Source organism: Ahaetulla prasina, chromosome 7 (genome assembly GCF_028640845.1).
Source record: "Ahaetulla prasina isolate Xishuangbanna chromosome 7, ASM2864084v1, whole genome shotgun sequence".
NCBI lineage: Eukaryota > Metazoa > Chordata > Lepidosauria > Squamata > Colubridae > Ahaetulla > Ahaetulla prasina.
This window is the reverse complement of record NC_080545.1, coordinates 100,381,076-100,400,086: the sequence shown is the minus strand read 5'-3', so window position 1 is coordinate 100,400,086 and position 19,011 is coordinate 100,381,076. Positions and strand designations below refer to the sequence as shown.

Here is a 19,011-nt window from a genome sequence, read left to right as displayed (position 1 = left end):
CTGCATCTTGTCCTGCCTTCAGGTGCTTTGGAGAATAGGTTGAGCCCCCTCCTCTCTGGGGCAGCCCCTCAAATATTGGAAGATGCCATCCTGTCTCCCCTGGTCCTTCTCTTCACTAGACTAGCCAGGCCCAGTTCCTGCAACCGTTCTTCATATGTTTTAGTCTCCAGGCCCCTCATCATCCTGGTTGCTCTTCTCTGCACTCTTTCTAGAGTCTCAACATCTTTTTTTATAGTGTGGTGACCAACACTGGATGCAGCATTCTAGGTGTGGCTTTACTAAGGCTTTATAGAGTGGTGTTAGGACCTCTCTTGATCTTGATTGTATATCTCTGTTAATGCAATTTAGGATTGTGTTGGCTTTTTTAGTAGCTTCAGAGCACGGCTGGCTCATATTTAAGTGATAGGCATTTGAAGTGGGTTCCTCATAAGTTGAACTATAAGCTTGCTTTTGATGGGCTTTAGAATTTGCCTTAGATGGATTTTTTTTTTTTTAAAAATGAGTTTTTCATCTCTTACCTATAGATGGGGATTTGAAAGGATATTTGTCAGGAAGGTCCACACGAACTTTCCACACGCCCCCTTCGTATGGTGCTGCAGTTGGAAGATTTTCAAAAAGAAAGGTTAGTTGTACATTTGACGCTTCCAAATGTGAGATTATTCTATTAGACATGCAAGACAGTCACGAAATTCTAACAAGCAGGATGGAGAAAGAGAGCTTCCGTTGCTAGTTTAGTATTTTTCTTTTTATATAGAGATTTTAGCTGCCTGCTTCTAAATACGTTTGCAGAGTATTTCTCAACCTTGACAAATTTAAGATGGATGGACTTCAACTCCCAGAATTCTCTAGCCAGCCATGCTGGCTGGGGAATTCTGGCAGTTGGAAGTCCATCCATCTTAAACTTGCCAAGGTTGAGAAATATTGCACTAACTAAATGTTGGATAGCCTTTTGTCTGAAATGGTGTAGGGTTTCCTGCCTGGGCAGGGGGTTGGACTAGAAGACCTCCAAGGTCCCTTCCAACTCGTTGTTGTTGTTGTTATTATTATTATTATTATTATTATTACTACGTATAAATTGCAAATCTTAGGATTATTATTATTATTATTTTAACTACGTATAAATTGCAAATCTTAGGATTAAGAATGACCATAAAGAAATTTTAGAGCATCAAGACAGTAATACTGCATGGGAACATTAAGACAGTAACACCCTAAACACCTTATCAGCATGGCAAAGAAAATCCTAGAAGGGTGGTTCTAGATTATCAACTTTGGAAGACCTAAACCTAGTTTAATTTTTTTTAAAAAACAACAACAACCCACTATTGTCTATTTTCTAAGCATTGCATTTGTACTTTCCTGCTTTAGCAGGGAGTTGGACTAGAAGATTTTCAAGGGCCCTTCCAACTCTGTTATTCCAGGAATCCATCTCCATTTAATTTTTTTCTTCTTCTTAAATTTTGCTGTTTTGAAACCTGCTGTGAAAGAATCTAACAGGCCAGTAGTATTTTTGGCCGTGTGTGTGTGTGTGTGTGTGTGTGTGTGTGTGTGTGTGTGTGTGAGAGAGAGAGAGAGAGAGAGAGAGAGAGAGGTAATAGACCGATGATAGATGATAGATATAATCAGAGAGATAGAGAATAGATGATGATTGATAGAGCGATATAGATATAGAGAGAAATGATAGATGAGAGATAGCTAGATAGCTAGACAGACAGATAGATTAGATAGATAGAGATAGAACAGATAATAGAAAGAGAGAGAGAGAGAGATGATAGAGAGAGAGAGGCAGGCAGACATAGAGATAGGTGAGTAGGGATAGATATAGATAATATATAATTGATAGACGATAGATGACATAATAGGGAGGTAGAGATAGATATATAGATTATAGATAGATATATAGAGAAATAATAGCTGATTGATAGATGATACAATAGATAGGTAGGTAGGCAGAGATAGATGTAGATTATAGATAGATAGATATAAAAGCTATGCGGTCTTTCCACTTGCATTCGAGGAAGCTTTTGCAATATATATATATATATATATATGTAGGTCTTGGCGTATTTGGGTCTTTTCCTGTGTAAGGTTGAAAGTATCTTGGCGACATTTCGACGAGGTCTCACTTGTCATCTTCAGGCTGGTACTTTCGGCTTTGTGTTTGTGCGAGCTTTGCACGGGAAAAGACCCAAATACGCCAAGACCTACATATCTATACCCAAGGATCACAGGAGCTTTTCCAGTAAAATTAGATTTCCAAGGTTGCAGAACACCTGAGTTCAAGAATTTTGACAGCTATTGGCAGCCAGAGAAGGCAATGCCCACTTAAAGGGATTTGAGGCCTTACCCAGTATAAAATATCTCCTGGGTCTTAAAAGGCAGAGGGAACCTGGGCATTAATCGTCTCCCCGAAATATCTCTCATATTTCCCAATTCTTCCCTCCACCCTCCCAGAGATCAATCATCAAGAAAAAGGGTTTCCTTCCAACATCTTTACGCGACTCAGGAGTATACCTACTTCCTTGTGGTCCATAAAACTTCACTACAAATTCGTTGAGTCCTCCTAGGATTGTGACTTCGTGTTTGCTCTCAATACTGGAGGCGTTGGAGTCAAGGAAAACATTGGAAGCGCAGACGAATTAAGAAACCTGCTCACTTAAGAAAACCCAGCGGTCCAGGCACGGAATTCATTCAGATACTTCCGAGTCAGCCTGAAATAATTACTGAAATCCAGCAATATTTTAAAATATCTATCTATCCATCTATCTATCTATCTATCCATCCATCCATCCATCCATCCATCCATCCATCCATCCATCCATCTATCTATCTATCTATCTATCTATCTATCTATCTATCTATCTATCCTTCTGTCTGTCTAAAATATTTGTAGTTCAGGACTAAATTGTGGATTGGTGCTCTTTGAGCTTGGCTGTTTTCTTGCAGACATTTCATTACCAAACTAGGTAACATCATCAGTGCTAGAAGCGAGTAGGGTTTGCTCTCTGTATATCCTATTATCTATCTCTCTAACTGTATCATAATATCTATCTGTATCATACTATCTGTCTGTCTATCTATATCATATTATCTAATTATATTATCTATCTACCCGTATCATACTATCTGTATCATACTGTCTATCTATATCATATTATCTAATACTATCTATCTATCTATCTATCTATCTATCTATCTATCTATCTATCTATCTATCTATCTATCTGTATCATACTATCTGTCTATCTATATCATATTATCTAATACTATCTATCTATCTATCTATCTATCTATCATCTATCTATCTATCTATCTATCTATCTATCTATCTATCTATCTATCTATCTATCTATCTATCTCTATCTGTATCATACTATCTGTCTGTCTAGCTATATCGTATTATTTAATACTATCTATCTATCTATCTATCTATCTATCTATCTATCTATCTATCTATCTATCTATCTATCTATCTATCTCATACTATCTATCTGTCTGTCTATATCATATTATCTATCTATATTATATTTTCTATCTATCTAACTGTCCATTATTTATCATCTTTGCGGCCAGAGTCAGACCGTACTTAGTGACTGAAAAACAACAACAGGTCATGTTGCGAATTCCACCCAGAGAACATCACATCTCTAAATTTTTCTTCTAAGACGGAGTTCTTGTGTCTCTTCAACTACAACATCTCATCCTGGAACCAATGAGATCCAAGGGAGGAAATTGCTGCTTTAATTTCTCTAAGACTTGGTGGGGCCAAATTATAAGCTTGAGTGAGTCACAGGAGAAGGCAAAGAGTTGGAAGGTTGGCAGAACTTCAGCAAAGATCTCCAGATCTGATGCCTCACTGTGGCTCATGGGTTTTCTGAGACATGGACACCGCCCAGCCTTTTCTCAAAGCCAGGAGAAATATGTTGGCATGTTTATCTGATGAAACCTACCCTTTCATCAAGAGGAGAGCCATCGCAACGAGAGATGGGAGAGTCAGAAAAATTCTACGTTGCCATGAAACTGATGTGACCTAGGCCCAAGTAGTTATTACCAGACACAATCAGTCCTAAACAAACATATTTTATTAGAGCTGAGAATTTACTTTATTGTCAGCTTAGTCCAAATTAATTCCAAAACAAATCCTTCAGAAAAACTCCTTCGGGCTTATTAAAAACCTGTGTCTTCTTTGGCACCGTGCTAAAGGTTTTTCTTGGCAAAGCCCCACAAAGTTCAGAAACAAGAGACACCAACTAGAAACCAATGTAGCAACGTTGCTTTCCTACAAAGAGCCCAAGAGCTGTTGCTGCTCTTTTAAGTCTTATGGGAAGGGCCAATCATCTCCTGATCTTACTCCTGAGTTGTCCTTTTTGCTTTAGCTGCTCTTGCTTTCTGGCAGCTCTGCACATGTGTGCACTAGGAGCAACAGCTCCTCCTATTCCTCTGCCTCTCTGCTGTCTTGACTCTGGAGGCTCTAGAGTCCGCACATCACTCCCAGATGGCCCTGGCCCCATCTCTGCCTCCAACGCAGAGCCCTCGTCCAGGCCTTCCCCCGACTCCAGGACTGGCCCATGGTCCTCCCCAGCCTCCTCACTGTCTGACTCCGCTGCTAGCTCCACGGGCTGCTGGCGGACCACAACAGAAACTTCCATTTGCAGAAGAAATGCTCAGAAGAAGCCAACTGGGGTAGACTTCACTAAGGCAAGATGAAGGCGGGAAAAGGACATGGAGGAGAAGTGATAGAGGAGAATGAAGAAAGCAGAGTAGTCCAACTGCTGTCTAGGGAAGACTCAACCAGGGCCCCGAAACCCCTGAACAAAATGGCAAAAAAAACCCCACACTCATTGGAAATGGGTCATCAAGGGCAGAGCATCAGTTTCCCATCAAACTCACAATCCTTCCTAACTCCCAAATTTGGTATTGGAAACTACCAAGCAATAATAAAGAGACAATCTGGCCTCGTTCACAGAGCCTAGAGATCAACGTTTCTTAAACTTGGCAGCTTCCGAGAGGGATAAGCTTCAACTCCCAGAATTCCCCAGCCAGTGTGCCCTTTGGGAATTTCTGGGAATGGAAGGCAAAACATCGTAAAGCATGCTGGTTGAGGAATTCTGGCAGTCGTAGTGTCAGTTAAGAAGCAAAAAGAAAAATGAAGGCCATATATCTTAAAACATTAACATGGGGAATTCTGGGAGTTGAAGGCCATGTATCTTAAAGCGTCCAGGCTGGGGAATTCTGGGAGTTGAAGTCCACACATTGTTAAGTATGCTAGCTGAGGAATTCTGGGAGTTGAAGTCCACAAGTCTTAAAGTTGCCAAGGTTGGAGACCTCTGTCTTAAAGCATGCTGGCTGGGGAATTCTGGGAGTTGAAGGCCATATACCTTAAAGCAGGGGTCTCCAACCTTGGTCCCTTTAAGACTTGTGGACTTCAACTCCCAGAGTCCCTCAACCAGCAAAGCTGGCTGAGGAACTCTGGGACTTGAAGTCCACAAGTCTTAAAGGGACCAAGGTTGGAGACCCCTGTCTTAAAGCATTCTGGCTGAGGAATTCTGGGAGTTGAAGGCCATAAATCTTAAACATGCTGGCTGAGGAATTTTGGGAACTGAAGTCCACCCCTCTTAAAACTTGCTGCCTGGAGAATTCTGGGAGTCGAAGTCAACGTCTTACAACCTGCTGCCTAGGGAATTCTGGGAGTTGAGGTCCAGCCATTTTAAAGCCCACAGGCTGTCGTAGAATTGTGGGAGTTGATGCCCATAGATCTCAAAGTTACCAAGGTTGAAAAACACTGCTATAGTACAGTAAATAAGTCTGGTAAATCGAAATTGGCATTCTACCCTGGATTGAGGTGATATATTGGACAACTGCAGAAAAGCTAAAATGACATGCTCTCTGAAGGGTGCAGATTCCAGCATTTCAGAGGGTCCTGGCTCGCTTCCATCTTACTCCAAGCCATTCCAAATCTTTTAAGAAGCTCCACCTGCTGGCATTATTTCCTACCTGACGTTCGTTTTCCTAGGGCCTCCCCTATTCATTTTCCCAACCGATATTCCTCTTCTATTTCAGCAAACCGTTCGCTGCCCGATAAAAAGAGTGTTTTTCTTCTGCAAGAGCTATCAGACTTCGCAGAGACCATGCGGAAAAACTGGACCGGAAAATACAAAAACACTTGCAAATCTCTCCCCCCTCCACCACCACTCCCCTATTACCCACAGGAAAAAGTGATGTAAAAGCCCAGTTACACCAAAAAAAAAGAAAAGAAAAGAAAAGAAAGAAAACAAGCTTCTGAGTCTAAAATATTCCTTTGGCCTCAAATAACCTGCTGAGAGAAACATCTCCCGAAGCTCGGATTGTGCCAAATCTGAAACCAGGCCCTAGACAATAGACGTGTTATTTTCCGAGAGGGCAGCTGCTGATTTCAATTTTCTTGAGACAATTTCGGAGGTGGGGAGGGGGGGAAAGAATGCAGAAGTGTTTCTCTCTCTCTCTCTTTTTTTTAAGTGCTGTTTTTTAAGACTTTTAAGACTGGTTTTTTTTTTTAAAAGACTGGTCCAAGCTGGCTTTCAAGAACAGGATTGAAAACAACAGAGGCAAAAAAGGAGGCCAAAAATAACCCCCAAGTCTCTTTTTTTATCCCTAAAGTTCCTGATAGAAATTTAACCTGGAAACAGAGAATTTAAAGCTGGATCAGAACGAGCAAACCCCTTCTACCACTGATGATGTTACCTATATGGGTCATGAAACGTCTGCTTCCAACTTCCAACTCCCAGAATTCCCTAGCCAGCAAAGCTTTGCTGGCTGGGGAATTCTGGGAATTGAAGTCCGCCAGGCTTAAAGTTGCCCAAGGTTGGAGACCCCTGTGCTAGAAAACTACCACACTCAGACAGCACTTCCTCCTCCTTCTTCTCCCCGTCTTCTTTTACACTTCCCAAATCTCCCCCTTCTAATACTGATGATGTTACCTAGCTGGGTCATGAAATGTCTGCAAAAAAAAAAACCCAAGTAAGCTCAGAGAGCACCAAGGACCACACAGTCCTCCTCTTCCTCTTCCTTTCTTCCTCCCCTTCGTTCCATGTTCCTTTTTCTTATCTCCTCCTCCCAAATCCCCCTCCATTCCAACGCTGATGACGTTATCTAGTTGGGCCGTGAAACGTCAGCAAGAAAACAAGTAAGCTCAGGGAGCACCGAGAACCCCACAGTCCTCCTCCAACACCATCCCTCCGCAAACCTTCACACACGCCCTTCTGTTGTGTCCCACTCCTCCGCTGACGGCCGGGTCAGGGAAATCCGAATCAGGCGTGCCTCTGCAGCTCTGCCAAAGTCCTAGCAAAGTCCTCAGGGCAGGCAGGAGACCAGAAAGTGACTTCAGCAAGATATGTTTAGACTTTGCCTGACTCAGAGAATGCCAGAAAGCAGGTCCTTTATATAGGCCATGGGGTGTGGATCCATGACTCAGCACTTATCCAGGCCTGCCCCTCCCTTCCTTCTGTTGCCTCCGCCTATCAAGTCTTCTGACGCGAGGGTCACTCCAGTCTGCAGCTGTTGGCAATTGACCTCCCTCAGGCTCACATGCTGTGGGGGAGGGGGAGGGGTCTAGTTGCTCCGTTTGCCTGGGCATGGAGCCAGAGCTGGGGGCTGGAGGTACTTCTTCCTCCTCGGCCTGTCTGGGCATGGAGCCAGGGCTGGGGCCGGGAGGCATGCTAGGACATTCCTCAGCGTTCGGAAGCAGATAAGAAGGCCCCGGCTGCGGTGACAGCGGACGAGACACAACACCTTCTAATCCTGATGATGTTCCCTAGCTGGGTTATGAAACGTCTGCAAGAAAAAACAACCAAGCTCAAACAGAGCACCAAGGACACTGTAATTTTCCTCCTCCTCCGAATAGAAACACAGCAGCTCTTCGGGGCTCCTTCTCCAACTATCAGTCAGAAACGTGCAAACTGCTATCCCCCCCCCAAAAAAATACCAACGGGCACAAAACAACACTGCTAATTCCAATCTCTTTCCGTTCAGACAAAAATGTCAGGCTTTATTTTTAGTTTAATTGAACTCTGATGAGAGTGATTTAATCAGCGCTTGTCCCGCACCCCCGATTTCAGAACCAACATCCAGCTGGCAAGGTGCCTTAGCTTGGAAGCTACATTTCCCAATAAAATGTTCAAAGAGAAAAGATCGGTCGGAATAGCGCTAGAAGGGGTCACCGAGGTCTTCTAGTCCAACCCCCTACTCAAGCAGGAGACCCGGTAACATTTCAGACAAGTGACCCTCCAGTTTCTTCTTGAAAGCTTCCAGGGATAACAGAATAACAGAGTTATTGGGGCCTTGGAGGTCTTCTAGTCCAACCCCCCTGCTCAAGCAGGAGACCTGATACCATTTCAGACAAATGGCTGTGCAGTCTCTCCTTGAAAACCTCCAGTCATGGAGCACCCACAACTTCTGGTGGCAAGCTGTTCCATTGTTCTCACTGTCAAGAAATCCCTCCTTAAATTCCAGGTTGCTTCTCTCCTTGATGAGTTTCCATCCACTGTTTCTTGTCTTGCTTTGCTCTGGTGCTTTGGAGAGTCACCCTCTTCTTTGGGGCAGCCCCTCAAATACAGGAACGCTGCTATCATGTCCCCCCTCTAGTCCTTCTTTTCTCCAAACTGGCCAACCCCAAATCCCGCAACTGTTCTTTTTTCGTTTTAGTCTCCAGGCCTTTCATCATCCTGGTTGCTCTTCTTTGCACTTCTTCCAAAGTCTCAACATCTTTTTTGTAATGCGGTGAGATCTTGCAGACCCACCAATGGTCAGAAGAGGCCTAACAAGAAACATAGAAACACGACGGCAGAAAAAACAGAAAAAAGAAGAAAAAACTTCTACAGACGGCTACCTCGGTACCCGACTGCTTTTAAAAACTTGTCGATTTTGGTTCCCGGCGCATTCCGACGTGAAAACGTTATCGCACTGCTCGGCCTTTGTTGTTAGTACAAATAGTTCTCGACTTACAACAGTTCATTTAGCGACCGTTTGTGGAGTCACGACGGCACTGGAAAAAGTGACTTAGGACCGTTTTTCACGCTTTACGACCGTTGCGGCAACCCCATGGTCACATAATCAAAACCCAGACACTTGGCAAATGAATCCTAGTTATGACGGTTGAAACGTCTCGGGATCACGTGATCCCCCTTTTGCGACCTTTCGACGAGACAAGTCAATGGGGGAAGCCCGGTTCACTTAACAACCGGATTACTAACTTATCCACTGCGGTGATTCACTTAATGTGATGAGAAAGGCTGCAAAACGGGGCCAAATTCACTTAACAACTGTTTCACTTAGCAACAGAAACAGGCTCAATTCGACTTACAAGAGTTTGTTTAGTCATCGTTCGAGGTTGAAGAAAGCGACTTAGGAGAGTTTTTCACACTTACGACCGTTGCAGTTTCCCCAGGGCCCCATGATCGAAATGCAGGTGTTCGGCAGCTGACTCATATTTATGACGGTTACAGCAGTCTCTGAGTTACATGATCCCCCTTTTGCGACCTTCTGACAAGCAAAGGGGAAGCCGGGTTCACTTAACAACCGGGTTACTAACTGACCCAACTCCAGCGATTCACTTAACAACTCTGGCAAGAAAAGTAGAGCAAACGTAACAAATGTTTCACTTAACAGCCAAAGTTTTGGCCTCAATTATGGTCGTAAGTCAACAGCAAAGCCTTGGCCCAGCCCTGGCCAATTTTATTCAATTCAAACCCTTGTTGTTAATGCACAGCATGTGTACAATGAATTATCTTCACATGAGTTGTGGCTAATTGCTTATGCAAAATGTCCTTCCCACCGCCACAACGAATCCCACAAAACAGATTTTTCCATAAGACACCACAACAGCAAGACGCACACACCCTGTGGCAAGATGACAAATCTGGTCGGGCTGGTGTGTCAGGGGTTCCTGTCTAAGAGTTAAAAAAACCCCAATGGGCCCAGTTCAAATATCCTAAGATTAATTTAAAGGGAATAAAAGTCCAGCTGGATCTGGAACTTCTCCAGGTACCTTGTGGCCCAGAAACGGGACACGGCTTCCCAAAACTGTGAAATGTTTACTCAGGCCTGGTGCAGCCCTGGCAGTTTCCAGTAGGAAGTATGGCTTCAGATTGGATGAACAACTATTTATGCTGCCGTATCGGAGTGAAAAACAGGAAGTCTGAATAATTAAGATGAGGTTTGCAGCAAGGTTCCCGCAGGCTTCTTCTCGCTTTGTTGTTCTAATTTTAAGTCCTGCGCTTAAAATTATTATTTGCTAATCCTGGAAAAATTACCTGCCTCTCTTTCGCTCCCAATTTGGCCATTTTAAGATGCATGGACTTCAACTCCCAGAATTCCCCAGCCAGCCTATTTAGATGGGTGGTCTTCCAACATGCTAGCTGGGGAATTCTGGGAGTTTGAAGTGCACCTCTCTTGAAGTTGCTATCCATTTTCTAAGGCAGTGCGGCCCAATCTTGGCTACTTTTAAGAGCAGTGGACTTCAACTCCCAGAATTCCCTGGCCAGCCTTTTACGATGGACAGACTTCAACATGCTGGCTGGGGGAGTTCTGGGAGTTGAAGTCCACCCCTCTTAAAGTTGCTATCCACTTTCTAAGTTGGTATGGATCAATTTTGGCTACTTTTAAGAGGGGTGGACTTCAACTCCCAGAATTCCCTGGCCAGCCTTTCAAGATGGACAGACATCAACATGCTGGCTAGAGGAACTCTGGGAGTTGAAGTCCACCCCTCTTAAAAACTTGCCAAGATCGGATCACAGCTGACTTGGAAATCGGACGGATTCAGGTTTTTTGCTTGCTCTTCTTTTACAAGCCGCCTTGTACCGATGGGAGAATTAGCATGCACGTTGCCTGCACAAGTGGCTTTTTATGGAAACACCTGGCTGGCTGGTTTCTCCGAGATCGAAGCAAAGCACATTTTGTTCACGGCGGCAGCAAAGGTTGACAGCCCAGAATGAAACTATACCTTAAACCCACCCATCCAGCCGCAACCCCTGGCAATATTTCTTCCCCAAAGAAACTTAATTTTAACTGAAGTTAAAATGAGATTACAATTAAGGATGTGGTAGCCACTGGCCTTCTGTATTTTGAGCTCAGCTCGTGTAACTGGGAAGCAATAGTGTGGAAAGATCACAAATGATCCAGATCCTGTTTGAAAGTTCTATAGAAAGTGAGGACATTCTAGAACAGGGGTCTCCAACCTTGGTCCCTTTAAGACTTGTGGACTTCAACTCCCAGAGTCCCTCAGCCAGCAAACCCTGTTCTAGAAAGTGTGCAGAGAAGAGCAACAAAGAGGATTAGGGGACTGGAGGCTAAAATATATAAAGAATGGTTGCTGGAATTGACTATGTCTAGTTTGATGAAAAGAAGGACTAGGGGTGACATGATAGCAGTCTTCCAATATTTGAGGGTCTGCCACAAAGACGAGAGAGTCAAGCTATTTCTCCAAAGCATTTGAAGGACAAGAAACAATGAATGGAAACTAATCAAGGAGAGAAGCGACCTGGAACTAAGGAGAAATTTCCTGACAGTGAGGACAATTAACCAGTGGAACAACTTGCCTCCAGAAGTTGTGGATGCTCCAACACTGGAGGCTTTTAAGAAGAGATTGGACAGCCATTTGTCTGGAATGGGAGAGGGTCTCTTGCCTGAGCAGGGGGTTGGACTAGAAGACCTCCAAGGTCCCTTCCAACTGTGGTACTCTATTCTACTTCCAGGATCGGAACAAGCCAACTTGTCAAGTAACTCAGTGAATCTTCTGACTTCCTGCCGCCTTCCCCAATGACAACTCAACTTAACGACCACAATTGAGCCAAAATTAATCTTATTTATTTATTTATTATTCAAATTTTTATACCGCCCTTCTCTGAAGACTCAGACTAATCTTGCTAACTGAAGACATTGGTTAAGTGAGTTTCCACCCCCCCCCCCATGTTATGACTTTTCCTGTGCCGTTTGTTAACCGAATACACTCTCAAAGCCATTAAAAAAAGCTAAAGTTAGAATATTTCAGACATGTGATGCGATGCCCAGAAAAATACAGCATACTTCACTTAATCCTCCAAGGGAAGATTGAAGGCAAAGGAGGTCCAGGCAGAAGAAGAACCTTAATGGCTTCAAAATCTAAGGGACCGGATTTTGGACAAAACTCAGCAGCACTTTTTCGTGCGGCTGTTGATAAAAATAGGATCACCAACGTCCGATGACGAATATGGCACAAGTGTGTGTGTCTGTGTGTACACACATACATATATATGTATTTGTAAAACAAAGGCACAGGAAATGATTTATGACGGTTGCCTTATGTCATGAAATGATTTGTGATAAGGTTTATGCCATATAATGTTTCATAAATTTGCTACACGATGTAATGTTTCACTAAGCTAAAAGTTGTGGGAATAAGTATTTTAAGTCGGGTAGTCACATAGATCGAAGGTCGGGAACGATGGGCCTTTTATGACTGGCGGATGGGCTGGCTCAGGAATTCTGGGAGTTGAAGTCCGCCAGTCATTAAAGGCCCATCGTTCCCCACCTGTGATCTAGAACAGCGGTCACCAACCGGTGGTCCATGGACCACTGGTGGTCCGTGAGAAAATTTTGGTGGTCCGCAGAAAAATGATTTGCATTTTTTATATTGCACTAAATACTGTTTATCTTTTTAAAAATTCATATTAGTGGTCCACGGGATTTACAATTATGAATTTAGTGACCCCTGAGGTCCGAAAGGTTGGTGACCCCTGATCTAGAAAATAGCACCCATGAATACTTAAAGCTCTTTTACTACAGGTAGCCCTCCGGCTTACAGCAATTTGTTTAGTGACCGTTTGAAGCAAGACCAGCACTGAGAAACCCACAACGGTTTTTCACACTTACGACCATCGCAAAACGCTTGGCAACTGGCCTGTATTTACGGCAGTCCGCGGGGTCGTGTGATCACCTTTGGCGACCAAAGTCAATGGGGTAGCCCGATTCGCTTAATGACCCAAACGATCCGTTTTAACAACCTGTGGCGAGGACGGTGATAAAACGGGGCAAAACTCAACTGAAACCGATGTCTCGCTTAGCAACGGAAATTTGGCGCTCAGTGCCGGTCGTAACCTGGAGGAGTATCTGTACGATGGTCGGAATGCAATGCGGTCTCTACCAGAGCCGAAGCTATGCCAACCTGGATGGCGTAAACACCATGATGTAAACAAAGCTTGTTTCTTTTTTTTAAAATCAGGTTACTCGCTGGCCAAACAGGTCTTTCCAGCTTCAGAAGAACACGGAGGAGTGGAAACTTTGCAAAACTCATTTTAGCAATAGAGTTAAGAGAGGGCGAGCACACCACCACCGTTTTAGCATCCTTTCCAGCGGAAGGAATCTTGAACCCAGGCCGTCCTTGACTTACAACAGTTCACTGAGTTCAGTGTTACGTCGTCACTAAAAAAAACGACATTCTCAGGATTTCTTTCCTAACCTTATAATTGAAGCTCCAAAATATAGGTTCAGCTAAGAAAACTCCATTCCTGATGGGACAGCGTTAAAAATCCATACACCCCCCCCCAAAAAAAACTCCTACATAACCCATCTCTTCGGCCCTGTGCAGGAAGACAAACAGGTCCAGAAACTTGTTATTTTGAAAACAAAAAACAATCGAGACGCTTTCTATCCAGGTTAGTTCCGTGCCAAGAGGGAAAAAAGTAATATTAGTGGATTTGTTTTAAAAAATTGGATTACAATTTTAATTACAGGCAGTCCCGCACTTATAACCGTCCGTTTAGTGACCGTTCGAAGTGACAACAGCAGTGGGGGGGGAAAATGACTTATGACCGTTTTTCATGCTTACGACCGTTACAGCATCCCCAGCGTCTCGTTTAGCCACGTAAGTGTTGGGCTCTATTGTGGTCATTAAGTTGAGGACTGCCTGTCACAAGATTGGCTTCTGCTCTTCGCTTGGCTTCTTCTAGGCCAGGGGTCTCCAACCTGGGCAACTTTAAGCCTGGCGGATTTCAACTCCCAGAATTCCCCAGCCAGCAAAGTTGAAGTCCGCCAGGCTTAAAGTTGCCCAGGTTGGAGACCCTTGCTCTAGGCTGGACAATCTTTCTAAGGTTTTCCCCCTTGCCAACCCGAAATGCAATTCACCCCTGAAATCAGCATTAACTGTAAAACAAATTGTCTATGGAGATTCTCAAGTCCTCCAGGGCCACTTTTAAGACTTGTGGATTTCAACTCCCAGAGTTTCTCCCAGAGCAAAGCTGGCTGAGGAATTCTGGGAGTTGAAGTCCGCCAGGCTTAAAGTTGCCAAGGTTGGAGACCCCTCCTCCAGGTCATGGTTGCTGTCGCAAAAGTGTTTTTTTCCCCCCAAGAGGCAATTAGACTTTCTTGGGGTTTCTTTCGAAGATGTTTCACTTCTCATCCGAGGAGCTTCTTCAGCTCTTCCATGCCCCACCATCCAGTCAAGAGTTGAGGAAGCTTTAACAGATTAACAGACTTTTGGAAGGGACCTCGTAGGGTCATCTAGTCTAACTCCCTGCCCAAGCAGGAGACCCTGTACCATTTCTGACTGATGGCAGTCCAGTCTCTTCTTGAAAGCCTCCAGGGATGAAGCTCTCACAGCTTCTGAAGGCAACTTCTGTTCCATCGGTTGATTGTTCTCACTGTCAGAAAATTTCTCCTTATTTCCAGGTTGAATCTCTCCTTGATCAGTTTCCATCCATTCTTCCTTGTCTGGCCCTTAAGTGCCTTGGAAAATAGCTTGACCCCCAATTCCTCTCTGTGGCAGCCCCTCAAATATTGGAAGATGCTATCCTGTCTCCCGTGGTCCTTCTCTTCATAGACCAGCCAGGCCCAGTTCCTGCAACTGTTCATTGTATGTTTTAGCCTCCAGGCCCCGAAATCATCCTGGTTGCTCTTCTCTGCACTCTTTCTAGCTTCTTGGATGAGAAGTAAAACGTCTTCAAAGAAAAAAACCCCCAGAAAGTCCAGTTGCCTTTTGAAAAAAAGCACCTTTGGGACCACCATGGTCTTGATAACTTGAGAATCTCCCTAGATATTTCCCTCAATAATACTTTGCAGCTTCTGAATACATAATAAATAATTTTAAAAATACATAATTTTCTATGGGAATAAGTCAGAACCGAAGAAGCTTCTTGGAGGAGAAGCAAAATGTCTTCAAAGAAAACAACAACCCGAGAAAGTTCAGTTGCCTCTCGAAACACACACACACACAGCACTTTTGGAACAACTGAAAAACAAGCTTGTACAGGAAGTCTAAGGAACAACACCGTCATGCCTGAAACAGCCGTGAATAACCAGAAGAGAATGAAAAGAATGGGCAACGTTGTGCCAGGACGACCGACGGTGTCAAAAAAACCCGAGAAGAATGCCAGGACAAAACAGGGAGTCCTCAGTTTACAAAAGTTCATTTAGTGACCCTTCAAAGTTACAACGGCACTGAAAAAATGCGACTTATGACCGTTGTTCACGCTTACGACCGTTCCAGCATCCCTACAGTCATGCGATCAAAATTTAAAAGCTTGGCAACTGACTCATATTTATGACGGTCGCCGGGTCCCACGACCAGTCACCCCTTTGGCGACCTTCTGATGAGCAAAGTCGACGGGGAAAGCCGGATTCCCTTAACAACGGTGTCACCGCCCCAATGCACTTAACAACGGTGGCAGAAAAGGTCGTAAAATGGGGCGAAATTCGCTTACGCAAATGTCTCGCTTAGCAACGGAAATGTTGGACTCGACTGTGGCCATTAAGTCGAGGACGACCTGTACTGACGACGGTTGCAGAGTCCTGGCTTCAAATGCTTGCCAACTGCGGCCTTCCGACAAGCTAAGCTAAGTTGGATTTGTTTAACCACCATGTGATTCACTTAACAACCAAGCAGGACCTCTTCTCCAAACCATCTGAATTTAGAAGGAGCAACGGATGGAAACTGATCAAGGAGAGAAGCAACCTGGAACTAAGGAGGAATTTCCTGACGGTGAGAATTCACGGGTGGAACTACTTGCCACCAGAAGTTGTAAGTGTTCCATCACTGGAGATTTTCAAGAAGAGACTGGACAGCCACTTGTCTGAAATGTTTTAGGGTCTCCTGCCTGAGCAGGGGGTTGGACTAGAAGCCCTCTGAGGTCCCTTCCAACTCTTTGTTATTCTCCTAAAGGTAAAAGTAAAGGTTCTCCTCGCACATATGTGCTAGTCGTTGCCGACTCTAGGGGACGGTGCTCATCTCCGTTTTAAAGCCGAAGAGCCAGCGCTGTCCGAAGACGTCTCCGTGGTCATGTGGCCGGCATGACTCAACGCCAAAGGCGCATGGAATGCTGTTCCCTTCCCACCAAAGGTGGTCCCTATTTTTCTACTTGCATTTTTTATGTGCTTTCAAACTGCTAGGTTGGCAGAAGCTGGGACAAGTCACGGGAGCTCACCCCGTTATGCGACACCAGGGATTCGAACCACCGAATTGCCGACCTTTCGATCTTAGCCACTGAGCCACCGTGTCTTATTCTGCTATCTGCTCCTTAAACCAGGGGGTCTCCAACCTTGGCAACTTTAAGCCTGGCGGACTTCAATTCCCAGGATTCCCCAGCCAGCTTTGCTCTGGGAGAACTCTGGGAGTTGAAGTATGCCAGGGGGTTGGACTACAACAGGGGTCTCCAACCTTGGCTACTTTAAGCCTGGCGGACTTCAACTCCCAGAATTCCCCAGCCAGCAAAGCTTGCTGGGGAATTCTGGAAGTTGAAGTCGGCCAGGCTTAAAGTGGCCAAGGTTGGAGACCCTTGCCTTAAACCAAGGACCAGAAGTAACATTCATGAATGCTGAAGCTGAAGGTATGGTTTTTGGTAGAACCAAAGGTGTTGACCGATGAATCCCACCGGGCACCGCTCCCAATCCTTTCCGAAAGGACTCCCTTGGGGAAACTAAGTCTGGGCAAGGATGTTCTTTCCACCTGCCGAACCAACACAATGAGGCAGGAAGTTGGCAGCCAAGGTTACCGGATGTCCAAGGTCAACCCATGAATGGCAGGATCAGGCCGCTTCCTCCTGGGTAGACAAGCCCTACGACGATGGGACGCATTATTGGCAGGAAGCCCAAGTCTCCGTGCCCGAATAAAACGTTTCCTACCAGGTGAACTTCCCTTCCTACCAGAGGAAAGTCTCCTTCGACCGACGTATCTACCAAGCTTTGGGGTCAACAGAATGGAAATCATTTTCTACTCTGGACGTCGGAATTTGTTTGCTTTCCAGTCTAGCCTACAGGTCGGGGAGAGTTCCCGTCCAAGGTTACCCGGGACGGAGGCTACTCGACGTGTCGCGGTTAGTAAAGTCAACTCAGTACATACAAGTAGGTGGGCATTCATTTGGCTTCAAGGCAGAGGAGTTAATCTCTCTCTTTCTTTCTCTCTCTCCCCATCTCCATTTCTCTATCTCTCTCCCACTCTCTCACTTTTTATCTCTCCCTCTCTCTCTCCCTCTCTCCATGTCTCTCTCCACCTCCCTCCCTCCCTCTATCTCCCTCTCCCTCATCTCTCTCCCTCTCTCTCCATTTCTCCCTTTCTCTTCCTCCCTCTCTCTCCATCTCCCTCCCTCCCTCTCTCTGTCTCTCCATTTCTCTCTCCCTCTCTCCATTTCCCTCCCTCCCTCTCTCTCTCCCTCCCTCCCTATCTCCATCTCTCCATTTCTCTCTCCCACTCTCTCCATCTCCCTCCCTCCCTCTCTCTCTCCATCTCTCTCTGTCTCTGTCTCTCTCTCCATCTCCATTTCTCTCTCTCTCTCCTGTACTGGATCATCTCGGGCTGGTTTTTATCAAACTTGGGAACTTGTAGAGGTGGGGACTTCAACTCCCAGAATTCCCCAGCCAGCAATGGTAACCCAGGATGAATACAAAGAGAGAGGCCAAAGGGGACAATCTAGATCAGTGTTGGCGAATCTTTTTGGCACCGGGTGCTGAAACGGGAGCGCACGCACAGGAGCACCGGCAGAAAGCTAAGCTTCCAGTTTCCGGCGCGCATTTTGGCATGAAAATGAGCGCATGAAGACCAATTGGCCAGGATGGGCCTCTGGTGGCTCAGACTGCTAAGACAGTCTGTTATTAACACAGCTGCCTGCAATTACTGCATGTTCAAGCCCCACCAGGCCCAAGGTTGACTCAGCCTTCCATCCTTTATAAGGTAGGTAAAATGAGGACCCAGATTGTTTGGGGCAATAAAAGTTGACTTTGTATATAATATACAAATGGATGAAGACTATTGCTTAACACATTGTAAGCCGCCCTGAGTCTTCGGAGAAGGGCGGGATATAAATGCAAAAAAAAAAAAAAAAAGTATGCATGCGCATGATGGAATCCAGAAGGGCAATGGGCGACGACTGGCGTGCCCAGAGAAATGGCTCTGCGTGCCACTTCTGGCACGCATGCCATAAGTTTGCCATCACGGATCTAGGTCAAATTGAAGCCCATACCTTAAAGTTCCCAAGCACTGATGATGTTGCCTAGTTGGGTGATGAGACGTCTGCAAGAAAACAACCAAGCTCAGAGTACACCAAGCGTCCTCCTTCTCATTCCTTTCTTCCTTTCTCCCTCTCTCTCTTTTTATTCCTGCTCCTTTCTCTTCTTCCTTCTCTCCACAAACCTCCTTTTAACTCTGATGATGTTCCCTACTTCGGTCATGAAACGTCTGCAAGAAAACCACCAAGCTCAGAGATCACCAAGGACCCCCATAGTTCTCCCTTCCTTCTCCTTCTCCCAAACCCTTCCAGCACTGATGATGTTACCTAGTTGGGTCATGAAACGTCTGCAAGAAAACAACCAAGCTCAGAGTACATCAAATGTCCTCCTTCTCATTTTGTCCGTCCTTCCATCCTTCCTTCCTTTCTCCCTCCCTCCCTCCCTCTTTATTCCTGCTCCTTTCTCTTCTTCCTCCTCTCCACAAACCCCCTTTTAACTCTGATGATGTTCCCTACTTCGGTCATGAAACGTCTGCAAGAAAACCACCAAGCTCGGAGATCACCAAGG

The 19,011-nt window shown here is 45.0% G+C and overlaps 1 protein-coding gene across 1 annotated transcript in view; it reads right to left on the bottom strand.

Moving 5' to 3' along the window:
- The window catches only part of UBE2H (ubiquitin conjugating enzyme E2 H), a 67,056-nt gene that overhangs the window by 17,473 nt on the left and 30,572 nt on the right, over window positions 1-19,011 (bottom strand). The window contains exons 2-3 of the mRNA XM_058190641.1: window positions 2,519-2,595; window positions 519-593 (exon numbers count right to left, since the gene is read on the bottom strand). Of these exons, the coding sequence (XP_058046624.1) occupies window positions 519-593; window positions 2,519-2,595 (152 nt within the window). The remainder of the gene's footprint in view (window positions 1-518; window positions 594-2,518; window positions 2,596-19,011) is intronic.